Raw genomic sequence first — 15389 nt, forward strand, 5'->3', positions numbered from 1 at the left:
AACTCAAGTGATCCACCCCGCCTTGGCCTCCGAAAGTGCTGGGTTTACAGGCGTGAGCTACCAGGACTGCTCACCTGGTCACTACCTCTGAAATATCCAGTTCTAGCACCAAAAGCACTTTGTTAGGAAATAGGAACTCAGCTTCTCACCCCTATAATCTGTAGCCCCCCACCAAAACACAGGCATCTCTGTCTGGTTCTAAGTAGCCTAGGATTTGGGGGCACTTTTTTCCTCTGCACAGGTGTCTCACTGTGGGATTTATGAAGAGATGTAGCTTTCTTGTGGTGGTAGAGGGTGGATGGAGCAGATGGAAGCCAGGATGTCCCTGTGAATTTCCATATTCCTGATGTTACTGCTGCAAATTATTGTCTCCTACACCAGTAGTTCTGCAAAACCACCAGCTACTTCACAAGAGAAAGTTATTGCAAAGGACTGAAGAGCCAGGAGCACCATAAATAATACAAATCAGAAAATTTTCTATTTTCAGTGTCTTCAATAACTGTCCCAAAAATTCTTTTCTGAATGAAAACTTTTTGGAATCATTACATTCTCTACAGCAGAAATAATGAAATCATAGGTCTATTACTAAAATAAAGTTTAAATATCTATTTAGGGTCCCAAATATCAATGTATTTGCAGAGTTGAATTATTCACCCTAAAATTCCATGCTACTAAAAATGACATAGCAATAACTTGTGATTAAAAACAAAAAGAAAAAAGCAGCAAAGGCGAATGGGGTAGTATACTAACTTTATTTTGAATTATTATATAACATGGAATATGTCATCAGAGAAATGAATTAATGAAAAACATTTGTAGTTCAGTTAAGCAGACGATTTGCATAGGAGTTGCTAGTTTTAAGTCTTAGGATGTGGAGCTAACTGAATTATCAATTAGATTAACACAGAATAATCATTTACACGTGTGCAAATTTTTAAACTAAAAGACCTTTCCGTACAGTCTTTGGCAGGTGATTAAGCATCTTCCCTGCTATGGGTAATCTCATCTAGATCACATGTGATCCTTTTAAGCTAGACACCTCTTACCTACAGTAAGCAGGCCTCCATATTGTTAAAGCTACTGGGTTCAGTTTTATGGCTCTAATATTGTTCAAGAACATTACCCACTTAAAACTATTGAAGTAATAGGCCAATGACATGTTTTAGTGAGAAGCAGTAAGTTTGTGATTCATCCCATTTTGTCTTTTGGAACTCTGTGACCAGTACCATAATGTTTTGCTTTGTATCAGTGATTAGCAACTATTTTTTGCCATAAGGGCTAACTAAGGGGAAAATATAAAGCATTTAAGGCCATCTTATTTTCCTCTTCAAAATGAATATAGCTTTTTGAAATTCCCACAGGAGAAAATGTATATTTGTACAAATTTGCTGAATGAAAGAATGTCAGTGAGGAAATTAGCATTGCTTTTCAGCCATCAAAATGTTTCTATCTGGGTGTTTTAGCAACAGAGAGCTTTCTAATATTTTATCCTAGAATCAGGCTGCAGGCTTTTTGTATAGCTTGTCAGGCTGTAGGCACCTCTGGGGCCTGTGAGTTGCTCATTTGCTTGAGACATTTATCAAAATATGCTGATTGTTGTTGCATTTATTGTAACAAATTTTAAGAGAATACCTTCTAATTTTGAAGATTATATTATATTATTTACTGAATTAAAGATAATCCTTTTAGTAACACTGAAAGTTGGTTAAACAAAAATTCTTTTGGGATTAGAACATTTTCCTTTAAACATGTCTTTATACAGACACTGACTGAAAACCAGAGCAGAACATGAAGAAATAAACTAAAGATGTGTTTAAATAGCAGAAATACCATTGTGTTTATTTTGGTAAATTACAGAAAGAAGGTTTTATTTTCGTATGTGCAGTTAGGCACTGACTGAGGCATTTAGACACCATTAATTATAAAGTGCATTGAATATAAGTTTTGATCCTCTTCAAAGGAATAATTCAATAAAACTCAGATTTCATTCTTGCAATCAGTCAACTCAAAAACATGCATAGATGAAGACTTACTAAGTGCTAATAACAGTCTTTTATTATTTATACTCCTGCAACAGTAATAGCAACATATTGTACTTGCATATATCACATTTTATCCAAGGACCTCAAAGTCATTCTATGAAGCAACACGGTGTTGGAAACTGAAGATTCCACAGCATGTTAGGTATACTTACTTACGGCATAGGAAATAGATTCCCAAAAATAGAGCCAAAATAAAAGACCAAAGAGACAAGCCTATATATTTCTCGTGGTTTATAATTTTCTGAATTTCCAAATTTGCCACTGGTATCGTAACCTACCCACAATGTTGACTCTATGTAAAATTGATTTTTACACGTCAGGAATAAGATGAGGATCAATGAACAAATGCACAGTCTGTCTTTTCTATAGTTCAATAGTCCATCTTTGAATAGCACACAATGGAATGTCAGAAGTGGTTTTTTAATAACATATGTTGACACCTCATTGATTTATAACAAGCATGGCTATGGTTCTTGGGTAGAGGAGAACATTTTATACTGGAATGACATATATATGTAGGTAAAATATGATAGCTCTATATATTTTAGCACACCTACATTTAACACAAAAGCAAAAGTGCATCAATCCATTGAAGGTCAGCTTTTCAGTCTTTTAAAGGAACAAAGCATTCTGTCTCCTTGCTTAGTACTGAGAACCCTGTCCACCTTAGAGTTTAACTGAGAGGCCCAAGTTAGCATCGTTGAAAATGAGTTTCTGTGGAATCTGCGAGCATGCCAGGCAGCCCCAGAGCTGAGTGACAGGACACCGCGAGAAGCCCATGGTGAGGGGGCAAGAGGGCCCCTGAGCTGTTGGGTTCTTGACTTGGCGCACAGAGTGTAGCTCTTCTTTGTCAGGGACCCACAGGGTGGGCATTCTGGGCATTTTTTTTCATAAAATAATTTCCAACACTGCTTGAAATGCAATTTCTTTTTGGACAATGTGGTTAAACTTCTATCTTTCTGTCAGATATGGAGATAAGTTAGCTCTTCCTAGGACCTTCTTTACTTCTCAGGAGACGCAATATGCGTTCATTTTTGGTTAGTTCTGCCGGAAGTTCATTGGCCTGAAAGAAGAGAAGATGGGCATTGGTGAATCCCCGCAGCTGGTGTGGTTTTAGGGACTCCAAGGAGGGGCATTTGACCCACTCTTTCTCCTTCACTAATGAAAAAAATCCACACTGGACTCACGCTTTTACATAAAGTATTAAAAAATCTTCTTTAAATGTAAAAATATTACTTTTATTTCCTTATCTCATTTTTAGAGACATTTTCCAGCCAGATCCCTTACTAGACTGTAATCTCTTAGGGGGAAGGGTCCAGAGCTAATTAATCATTGTATCCTTATCTCCACCACAATGCTAGCATGTCTAGAATGTGCTCAGTAAGTACCAAATTAAATTTTATACCTTATATGTATTTTAATTTATTATTTTATTATTATTTTTTGAGACAGGGTCTTGCTCTGTCACCCAGACTGGAGTGCAGTGGTACAATCATGGCTCACTGCAGCCTTGACCTCCCCAGCTCAAATGATCCTCCCTCCTCAGCCTCCCAAGTATCTGGGACCACAGATGTGCACCACCACGCTCGGCTAATTACCAGAGATGAGGTTTGCCATGTTGCCCCAGCTGGTCTTGAACTCCTCGGTTCAAGTGATGCTCCTGCCTCAGCTTCCCAAAGCGTTTGGATTACAGGCATCAGCCGCCGTGCCCAGCCTACCTTATATTTATTAATGTATGACATGAGGTAGTCTGTCCACCAAGGACTTGGGACTGAGTCAGGACTCAGCACAGGTATCTTTTTTTGTTTTTTGAGATAGAGTCTTGATTTGTCACCCAGGCTGGAGTGCAGTTGTGTGATCTCGCCTCACTGCAACCTCTGCCTCCTGGGTTCGAGCAATTCTTCTGCCTCAGCCTTCCGAGTATCTGGGACTACAGGCATGCGCCACCATGCCCGGCTAATGTTTCTGTATTTTTAGTAGAGATGGGGTTTCGCCATTTAGCCAGGCTGGTCTTGAACTCCTGACCTCAAGTGATCTGCCTGCCGCGGCCTCCCAAAGTGCTGGGATTATAGGTGTGAGCCACTGCACTGGGCCAGGTATGTTTTGATGAGAAGGCAGAGTGAGGAAACCTCCAGAGCATAAGAGACACCTGGGAAAGAACAGCATTGGTGGCTAACACCTTGCACCTGACCCAGTATCACTCGAAGTCCTTTCTTTTCACATTGCTGCTGAGATACATCCATTAGGCATCTAGTGAACCAGTCCCTACCATTGACAACAGGTGTGATGTGGAAGTGGTTCTCAAACCTGTTGGTTTCAGGACCCTTTATACTCTCAAACATTATTGAAGAGTCTAACAAATTTTGTTTTTAACTTATTAAAAATGAAACCCAAGGACTATGTGCAGTGGCTCACACCTGTAATGCTAGCACTTTGGGAGGCCGAGGTGAGAGGACCACTTAAGCTCAGGAATTGGAGACCAGCCTGGGCAACATAGTGAAACCCCATCTCTATTATTTAAAAAGAAAATATTTTCAAAAAGAAAAAAAAATATTAAAACTGAGAAAAATTAAAAAATATATTAATTCACTAAAAATAAATCCAATACAAGTTAATATATTTATGAAAAATTAAATTTTCAAAAAAAGTAAAAATTCTGAGAAGAGTAGCACTGCTTAACAGCTTTACATATTTCTTTCATGTGTAGCTTAACAGAATACAATTGGATTCTCATATCTGCATCTGTATCCTGTTGTGATATGTTGTTTTGGTAGAAGGATATAAAGAAAATTAAGCTTCACACAGGTATATAGTTGGAAGAGGAAGGAGTATTTTAACAGTCTTTTCAGATTGTTGTAGATACTATTCTCTGATGCCACATCAATATTCAACAAGTGGCAGTTTCTTAAAGGTTAAATGCAATGTGGGATTTGAAACCATATCAGTGAACTTTAAAACCCACGGTTTATCTATTTATAGTTGGATCTTTTGCCTATGCATGGTTTGTAACGTGCACTGCTCATTTGGAAAATATCAGTTCACTGAGTTTGCAGAATGTTGGCACATTTCATTGTGCAATATCAAAAACTCACATTCTGGCTGGGTGTGGTGGCTCACGCCTATAATCCCAGCACTTTGGTAGGCAGAGGCAAGTGGATCACGTGAGGTCATGAGTTTAAGACCAGCCTGGCTAATATGGCGAAAACCTGTCTCTACTTAAAATACAAAAATTAGCTGGGCATCGTGGCGCATGCCTGTAATTCCAGCTACTCAGGAGGCTGAGGCAGAATTCCTTGAACCTGGGAGGCGGAGGTTGCAGTGAGCTGAGATCGTGCCACTGCACTCCAGCCTGAGTGATAGTGAGACTCCATCTCACAAACAAACAAACAAACAAAACTGATCCATCAGAAAAACCTTTAAGTTTTGGGAAGCTGTTAAAATCATAGTGGTAGATACCTTGTTCTTTCAAGTAAAAATAGTGTTCTATGGAAAAAGTGGCAGGTTCACTTTGCAATTCAAACAACTGCACAGGGGCCAATGCAGCTCCACCTTGGATGCTAATCTACCATGTTTACTTCTTTTTTCTTTTTTAGACAGAGTCTCACTCTGTTGCCTAGGCTGGAGTGCAGTGGTGCCATATCGGCTCACTGCAACCTCTACCTCCCAGGTTCAAACAATTCTCCTGCCTCAGCCTCCCCAGTAGCTGGGATTATAGGCGTGCACTACCGTGCCCAGCTAATTTTTGTATTTTAGTAGAGATGAGGTTTCATCATGTTGACCAGGTTGGTCTCGAACTCCTGACCTCAAGTGATGCGCCTGCCTCGGCCTCCCAAAGTGCTGGGATTACAGGCATGAGCCACCACACTCAGCCTGCCATGGGATTAACCCTAGTTTGGGGAATGCCTCTAAGATTTCTATTTTATCTACTTTTTTGTTGTCGTTCCTACTGAAAATCCTGCCCATAGGTCAAAATGACCTTGCCCATAAGTCCTGCCCTTAGGCAGTCACATAGTGTTCTTGCCTTTCCCTGAGAGGTTGACTTCACTTGTCCTATATATTCCTTCCCTTAGGCCCTGGGTCTTGGGGGTGATGTCCCAAGACTGTGACTCCTGTCCCTGTTACTTTCTGAGAAATGGGACATGTTAGCTTCTTTTTATTTTTTTCTGCTTATCTGCTGTGATCATCTGGATGTCAGCTGCTTTCTTGGCTTCTCAGCTTCCTCAGATTTTTGGGGGCAGGTTTGCCTGCTCACTGCCCAACAGGTGCGCTTTTTTTTTTTTTTCTTTTTGAGATGGAGTCTCATTCTGTTGCCATGTTGGAGTGCAGTGGCACAGTCTCAGCTCACTGCAACCTCTGCCTTCTGGGTTCAAGCCATTCTCAAGCCATTCTCTTGCCTCAGCCTCCCGAGTAGCTGGGACTACAGGCGCATGCCACCAGGCCTGGCTAATTTTTGTATTTTTAGTAGAGACGGGGGTTTCACCACGTTGGCCAGGATGGTCTTGATCTCTTGACTTCATGATCCACCCGCCTTAGCCTCCCAAAGTGTTGGGATTACAGGCGTGAGCCACCATTCCTGGCCAGGTGCTTTTTCTTGAGATAATCATCATACTTCAGTACACAGCAGAAGCGCCGTAGGCATGCTTTCCATTTCGCCATACAGAATTTTATTTTATTTATTTATTTATTTTGAAACAGAGTATTATTCTGTCGCCCAGGCTGGAGTGCAATGGCACAATCTCTGCTCACTGCAGCCTGCATCTCCTGAGTTCAAGTGATTCTCCTGCCTCAGCCTCCTGAGTAGCTGGGATTACAGGTGCCCACCACTGCTCCTGGCTAACTTTTATATTTTTAGTAGAGATGGGGTTTCGCCATGTTGGCCAGTCTGGTTCTGAACTCCTGACCTCAAAGTGCTGGGATTACAGGTGTGAGCCACCATGCCCAGCCCAGAATTTTATTTATTTTTTTCGACAGATGGTCTCACTGTGTCACCCAGGCTGGCATGCACCGGTGCAATCATAGCTCACAACAGCCTCAAACTCCTTCGGCTCAAGCTGGGACTATAGGTGTGTGCCTATCCCTGGCTTTTTTTTTTTTTTTTTTCAGTAGAGATGGGGTCTTGCTATGTTACCCAGGCTGGTCTTGAATTCCTGGTCTCAAGCAATCTTCCCACCTAGGTCTCCTGAAGTGCTGAGATTATAGGTGCTGGCCACTTTGCCCCACCATCACACAGAATTTTTTTATTATTATTATTATTATTATTTTTTGAGACAGAGTCTCGTTCCTTTGCTCAGGGTGGAGTGCAGCGGTGCGATCTTGGCTCACTGCAACCTCTACCTCCCGGGATCAAGCAATTCTCCTGCCTCAGCCTCCTGAGTAGCTGGGATTACAGGCATGCGCGACCACGCCTGGCTAATTTTTGTACTTTTAGTAGAGAGAGGGTTTCACCATGTTGGCCAGGCTGGTCTCGAACTGCTGACCTCACGTGGTCTGCCTGCCTTGGCCTCCCAAAGTGCTGAGACCACAGGTGTGAGCCACTACACCCAGCCAATCACACAGAATTTTGAAAAGATGTATAGGAAGAGTCAAAATTTAATAAAATTGACATTTTTTTAAACTGCTTTATCAGAGACATTCTTAAGTACAACTGGTATTTTTGTAAAATAATTTACAAAATTTATAAAATAATTTATAAAGGCTTGTAAAATATTTTGCCAGTACAGTTTAGTGTTCCTTCTTTGATGTGTACTAAGGCCCCAACAGCTTCTCCCACCATTGCTTTTGCTTCTGTACCATTAGAGCAAATGTCAGCACAGTGAAAAAGGCACATAACATCTTGTTTGTTTTTCTAGGAGACAGGTTTTCTCTCTCTAAGCCTGGAGTGCAGTGGCACAATCACGTAGCTCACTGCAGCCTTGAACTCCTGGCTGGGCTCAAGCGATCTTTCTACCTCTGCCACCCTAGTAGTTAGGACTACAGGCACACACCACCATGCCCAGCTATGTTTTTTGTTTTTTTAATTTCTTAAAGAGATGAGGTCTTGCTATATTGCCCATGGTGGTCTTGAACTTTTGGCTTCAAGCGATCCTGCTGCCTCAACCTCCCAAATTGCTGGGATTACAGGCACAAACCACCTAAACTAACATCTTTTTATTATTAAGAATATGGTTTTGAATTCTTTTTTAAAATTGTAAATAGATTTTTCTTTAATAGAGATGGGGTCTTGCTATATTGCCCAGGTTGGTCTTGAACTTTCAGGCTCAAGTGATCCTTGCACCTCTGCCTCCCAAAGTACTGGGATTATAAGCATAAGCCACTACACCCAACCTTGTTTTGACTCCTTAGACCTCCTGTATGGGTCATGAAGATCTTAAAGGGTCCAAGGATCCCACTTTGAGAACTGTTTGTATAGAGGAATCAGAAGGATGTTCTCGTGGCCGGGCATAGTGGCTCATGCTTATAGTTCAGTTACTCGGGAGGCTGAGGCAGGAGTATCACTTAAGCACAGGAGTTCGAGGTTACAGTTAGCTTTGATGGCACCACTGCACTCCAGCCTGGGTGACAGAGTGAGACTCTGTCTCTAAAAAGTAAGAAGGATGTTCTGGGAATTTCAGGGGAGGCCATTAAAGGGTAAGTGGCATGCAGAATGAGGGAGGGAGGCTTGGTTGTAGATGTTACCTGTCTCACCATATTTTTTTCTCCTGCAGCCAATCCTGGAACCCCAGTTGCTTTATCTGGAAACTTGATCCTAGGTGAAGCTTCTGCAGTCCCCATCTTCTAGCTGGATCCTGCTCCCTGACCCCTATCTGCTGGCTGGGACCTCACTTGTTAGGAAATGTAAGTTTGCCACAAGTAGTCTGCTGTGCAGCTGTCCTGCTGCACCCCTTCCCACCACATGGGACCCTTGACGCCACTGCTGGATTCAATCACAGAGGAAACTATTATGCTATGCTACTACAGACCAGAGGCTTCTCTATGGGGTCAAGTTCTGTTAGCTTAGTTCCTGCAGGAACAGACATTGTACAGGCCTAACACCTGGGCCTGCAGAGAAATGCTCCTGGTAAACAGACCTAAGCTTCATCCAGTCTCAGAGCAAATACTCAGGAATAATTGAGCTGTCTACATCAGTGGCTGGTCCATGGTAAGCAGACTGGTGGGTAGTTAGAGCAACCTCTACAGTCAAGGAGAAGGGAACTTAAGAAGCTCTACCTCTGTCTACCAGCCTGCCAGCATGTTGCCTTGTGTGACCATGTCCATGAATGTCCATATCCTCTGCCATTAAAAAAAGCTTTATACTTTCAAATCGTGTTGTCAGGTTTTGGTCATTCACATCACCATTCTGTCTTCCATGTCGTTCTAAAATCCTGGTTTAATTCCTCTTCTCTCCCAGTTAGTCCCCACTAGATTCTCAGGTTACTGAGACTCTACAGATTGATGTGATGGCGAGTGCCCCAGGCTAGCCCCTAAAGGCTATCTCGTTCATTATGGAGCAGGACCATAGGCCCATATTCATGATACTACAGTATCAAACCACTAAATCTCCCCACTGCTCCTGGGAGAAGATGTGCTCAGTCAAGGGTGTTGGCAACATAAGATTCCTGCACCCAGGGGTATGGTTATAGCGTGAGGAATGGCTATAGCGTGAGGAATGGCTATAACGTGAGGAATGGCTATTGGGGCCACTGGTTGGCCTTCTCCTCACGCATCTGTCTCGAAGGCCCAGAGCAGAAGTCTTGGAACGCCTGGAGCAGAAGAGTGTTCTGCACTAGCTGAGAAGTCACTTTCTTCCGAAGCCTCCAAACCATTCTTTCCTTCCCTGCTTACAGCTCTTGTCACTCTGTATTGCAGTTGCTTTGTTTAGTTGTCTTTATTCCCCACTAAACTCTGAGCTTCATGAAAGCAGCAACTGTGAATCTTTTTCACTATTGCATTCCCAGCACATAGCACAGTGCATGGTATCTAGTGTTTGTTGAATGAATGAATGAGAGCCAAGAATGCTCCTTCTGCAGGAATCCCAACACCCTTGCCTATGGAGCTGCTATTAACAAGACTGGCTTCTATGGAGTGGCTGGTAGGAAGCTGGGGGCTCCCCTCGCAGCTCCTCCCAGGTGTCTAAGGGCTTCTGCAGTGTGAGGCTCCAACAGGAGTGCCCCTACATGTTTTCAAGTCATTTTTAAGGGAGGGTCCAAAGTCTAGCATTTTGCCCACTGGAAAATACTTACAACCATTATTGCTGGTGATTATTCCATTATTCTAGGAGATGCACAAGGAATTGCATTTTTCAGTTTCTATACACAGGTACTAATATTTCCTCCCTGTGAAACCGCCTTTGCAAAATGATAACTGAGGAAATTATGACAGTGAAATCAGACCTCACCAACTCCATCTTGCTTCTAACCTTTAAGCTGTGCTTGTTCATTCCCGGGCATAGGTCAGACTGACTTTGGGAAGGAGTTCAGCTTGTGGTTTGACTCTGAAACAGAACTGATAACAGCCCTTTCCTGAAAAGACCCCTTCGCGCCTGGGGCCAGTCTGCCCTTTGTAGGACTGAAAAATCAGCTACAAGATTAGAAATGACAATTTATGGCCAGGCGTGGTGGCTCATGCCTGCAACCACTTTTGGGAAATGTTTCCCAGAGTGAAAGTTGGTGAAACCCCATTTCTACTAAAAATACAAAAAATTCGCCTGGTGTGGTGGCGTGCACCTGTAATCCCAGCTACTTGGGAGGCTGAGGCAGGAGAGTCCCTTGAACCCGGGAGGCGGAGGTTGCAGTGAGCTGAGATCGCGCCATTGCACTCCAGCTTGGGCAACAAGAGAGAAACTCCATCTCAAAAAAAAAAAAAAAAATACAATTTAGGGGTCACGCAACTTCCGGCTCCAAGAGTCTGAACCTCCCTGACTTGCTCCCAGGGGTGATGTCACTATGGTGAGACCTAAGAGTCAGTGCTTGAGATATTTTGCAGACCTTGCACTTGATGGATCAGCTGACACCACCCAGACCAGTAATCTGGCCCAATCAGTTCTGCCATCACACCTAGAAACAGAAAACATTAAGAAAACCTAACTTTGACCCCCTATGATTCCATCTCCAGTCTGATCCATCAGCACTCCCTACTTCCCAAGCCCCTACCCGCCAAATTATCTTTAAAAACTCTGATCCCTGAATGCTCGGAGATACTGATTTGAGTAATAATAAAACTCCTGTGTCCCGCACAGCTGGCTCTGCGTGAATTACTCTTTCTCCGTTGCAAGTCCCCTCTCTTGATAAATCGGTTCTGTCTAGGCAGCAGGCAAGGTGAACCCACTGGGCGGTTACACTTGCTTGGATTCAGGAGGGCCCAAAGTCCAGCATTTTGCCCACTTGAAATTACTCATAATCATTATTGTTGGTAGTTATTCCATTATTCTAGGAGACACACAAGGAATTGCATTTTTCAGTTTCTATGTAACGGGTCTAATGTTTCCTTCTTGCCTTATTCAGTACTGGATAGCTCACCAACAAAGACTGGTCTCTTTAGGAAGTCTGTGCACAAGGTCTAAAGATAAGATCTAAAAAAAGGCAATTGTGATTTCAACTGGCTTATCACACAGCCAAGCCAGCTAATGGAAAACAAATCCAAGTATCTAAGGAGAGATAAGCAGAAATGCTACAGACAAGCAATTCAATGGGAATGGGGAAGTAATACTACATGCTGAGTCAGATGAAAACAGTGATCCTTGGCATGTTGTTTAACTGGCACTTTTTAAGGTTTCTTTTCAAAATGTCATGAAACGTTATATGTTTTTGTTTTTATTATAAAAAAATTTTAACATAGTAATATATGCTTAGAAAAATTCAGGGTATGTTAAGTATAAAGTATAAAGTGAAGGCTGCTTTTCATATCCTCCTCTATTCGTAAACACCAATACCATTTTCTCCTTCAAAAGTTTGTAGTTATGCCTCACGCCTGTAATCCCAGTACTTCGGGAGGCCGAGGCAGGCGGATCACAAGGTCAAGAGATGGAGACCATCCTGGTCAACATGGCAAAACCCTGTCTCTACGAAAAATACAAAAAAATAGCTGGGCGTGATGGTGCGCACCTGTAGTCCCAGCTACTCGGGAAGCTGAGGCAGGAGAATTGCTTGAACCTTGGAGGTGGAGGTTGCCACTGCATTCCAGCCTGGCAACAGAGCGAGACTCAAAACAACAACAACAACAAAGAAACAAACAACAGTTTGTAGTTTAGGCCAGGTGTTGTTGTTCATGCCTATAAAATACTAGCACTTTGGTAGGCCAAGGTGGGAGGATTGCTTGAATCCAGGAGTTTAAGACCAGCCTGGGCAACATAGTAAAAACATATCTCTATAAAAAGAAAAAAAATTTACATTTAAATAATAAATAAATAAATAAATAAATAAAGTTTGCAATTTAGTGCATTTTCTCTCCACTCTGTCAGTCAGGGTGGAGTGCAGTGGTGTGACCATGGCTCACTGCAGCCTTGACCTCCTTGGCTAGGTTCAGGTAATCCTCCACCTCAGCCTCTCCAGTAGCTGGGACTACAGGCACACAACATCACACCTGGCTAATTTTTGTATTTTTTGTGGAGACAGGGTTTCACCATATTGCCCATGGTCTTGAACTCCTGGGCTCAAGCGATCCACCTGCCTCAGCCTGCCAAAGTGCTGGGTTCACAGGAGTGAGCCTCTGCGCCTGGCCCATGCATTCTCTCAAGACCTTTCCTAGGCTACTCTCCTCTGCTGCAATCTATACATGTGCCAGCTTAAGCAGATGTTGAAGAGTAGGAAGTAAAATGACAATCATTTAAAAAAACTCTTATTGTGTACCCTCCCACTTCAAAGTTTGGCCTAATTGTAAATGAACAATTTAGGACTAGAAAAAAGTGGGTTTGTTTTGTATCAGTGGCATGTACTCCTGTTAACAATACAAAAGCAACCAAACATAGCACAAGCAATTCTCAAGATATGAACATCGAACTTATGGGAATGGTGACAAACTACCAGAATTTTGGCATTTTTAGGGCACATCCTGGATGACAGAACAATACTTACTCCTATAGTAACTGCTCTACCTTTCTTCCTCACCTCCACCAGGAGGGTGCACCACTGTTAACTGAAAACCACTGGCCGGGCGCAGTGCCTCGTGTGTAATCCCAGCACTTTGGGAGGTGGAGGTGGGTGGATCACTTGAGGTCAGGAGTTCAAGACCAGCCTGGCCAACATGGTGAAACCCCATCTCTACTAAAATACAAAAATTAGCCGGGCGTGGTGGCATGCACCTGTAATCCCAGGTACTCGGGAGGCTGAGGCAGGAGAATTGCTTGAACCTGGGAGGCGGAGGTTGCAGTGAGGCAAGATCGCGCCATTGTACTCCAGTCTGGGTGACAGAGCGAGACTCCATCTCAAAAAAAGAGAAAACCGTTGCTAGCCCCTCACCCATCACACAACACATGTCCATGGGGAGCCTGGCGCTAAACCATTTAGAGATGACCTGCTTCTGGGTCAGGGTTTCGGACATGGCAGAGAGCTCCCTCACTGCGATCTATTGAAAGTCAGCCCTCAACACAAGGGTTTGCCAAAAAAAAAAAAAAAGAAAGAAAATCATTGATATGAGTCAGGGTTTTTATTAATAGTAGAATTTCCTGGGTCCAACTGTACTGCTCACTAATCACCTACTAATAGCAACCTTGAATGCCCTTACTATGCAAAGAATGAAGATGGTGACTGGAGCCAGGGAGATGTTTATCCTTCCTGGCCTAGGAGGACACTTCAAGGGGTCCAATGGAGTTAAAAGATTGCTTAAGTGGGTACCTTGTTTCTCAGGGATGGGTCTGCCCCTGCTTCTAGGAGCAGCGCAACTGTTTTAATGTTCCCGCTGAGCACTGCTGCATGGAGCGCTGATGTCCCGTTCTAAGAGAAAATGACAGTGTGTGTCAGGAGTGAGCTCACAGCCATTGGCATTCAGCATGTCTTTCATCATAAACCATCGGGGTGATAAGACTGTAACCTCACACCCTTAAGCTTTCTTATCTTGCCTTGTACTTTTCAAAGTCACATCAGCCCCTAGTATAGTGTCCTTGGATACACAACTGATGGTCAGTACAAATGTTGCTAATGTTCTCTTACAAGTGAAATAAGGAATCGGGCTGAGGGGGCACATGACTTCATGGTCACTCAGCCTGTTTTACACACTTTGGAACTTGTTGCAGAAGAAACAACAACGCCGTGCCCAACATTTTTGTTCTTCAAGGACAACACATACAGTTTTTGTAGTTTTGCTGAGCCACTTCCAGAACAGCTGTTTAGCCAACAGGCTGACCTGTCAGCCCAGCTACAGATACTCTGAGCACTCAGGTGGGCAGGACTGTGATTGTGGAGCTACAGGGCTTAAGAGGAAGAGTATGTGGGGTGAGGCAATGCCCCAGAGCTTTGAGTTGGAGCATTTTTGAGCACAGAAGGGCCTCACAGATGAGCTGTTACTGTTTTATGACATTTATTGCAAATATTTATCAAAATAAGAAACCAGCTAAATGTAGCATGTAGCTGGATCAGGGAGAGGAGGGGAGGAGACTATAACAAAACTAGTAACAGTGGGCAGCCATAAGACATGGTTCTAGAGGGTACATATGTCTATAAATAGTACCTAAATGCAAACTTAGTTTCCTAATTAATTACTCATAATAGAAACCACTCTGATTTTGTAAAATAGTAAAATATCATACCCAGAGAAAAATTCCAGAAAAGTAGCAGCATTTTTCTATGGTCGCTTTTAAATACATATGATAATTCACTACTCTTGTAACAATGTACTTCTCTAAATATTAGCCAATCTATCAATGTCACCTGTGTGCAACATGGGTCAGAGTTTTTGTTGTTGTTTTTTTTGTTTGGAGACAGGGTCTCACTCTGTCTCCCAGGCTGGAGTGGAATGGCGCAATCTCAGCTTCCTGCAACCTCCATAAACGATTCTTGTGCCTCAGACTCCTGCGTAGCTGGGCCTACAGGTGCGTAACAGCCGCCCTGCTAATTTTTGTATTTTTTGTAGAGACAGGGTTTCGCCATGTTGCCTGGGCTGGTCTCCGACTCCTGAGCTCAGGTGTTTTGCCTGCCTCGACCTCCCAAAGTTCTGGGATTACAGGTGTGAGCCACCATGCCTGACCAGGAGTTTTTAAAAAGCCAAAGAAGAGCTATTTGAAACAAGACTAGATTTTGCAAAGTTCAAGCTTTCTAAAGCTTGTTCCTTTTATTCATAGAATTCACTTTCATAGATGGTTTATTCTTACTTTACAAGGTTTTTTTTTTTTTTTTTGAGATGGAGTCTCGCTTTGTTACCCAGGCTGGAGTGCAGTGG

At 42.9% G+C, this 15389-nt stretch overlaps 1 protein-coding gene across 1 annotated transcript in view; it reads right to left on the bottom strand.

The window, feature by feature from the left end:
- Positions 1 to 1812: 1812 nt before the first annotated feature.
- Positions 1813 to 15389, bottom strand: part of ANKRD29 (ankyrin repeat domain 29) — a 50477-nt gene continuing 36900 nt past the window's right edge. Inside the window, exons 9-10 of the mRNA XM_011939328.1 lie at positions 13850 to 13948; positions 1813 to 3105 (exon numbers count right to left, since the gene is read on the bottom strand). Of these exons, the coding sequence (XP_011794718.1) occupies positions 3022 to 3105; positions 13850 to 13948 (183 nt within the window). The 3' untranslated portion in view covers positions 1813 to 3021. The remainder of the gene's footprint in view (positions 3106 to 13849; positions 13949 to 15389) is intronic.

The sequence above is a fragment of the Colobus angolensis genome, unplaced genomic scaffold (genome assembly GCF_000951035.1).
Source record: "Colobus angolensis palliatus isolate OR3802 unplaced genomic scaffold, Cang.pa_1.0 Scaffold18, whole genome shotgun sequence".
Lineage (NCBI taxonomy): Eukaryota > Metazoa > Chordata > Mammalia > Primates > Cercopithecidae > Colobus > Colobus angolensis.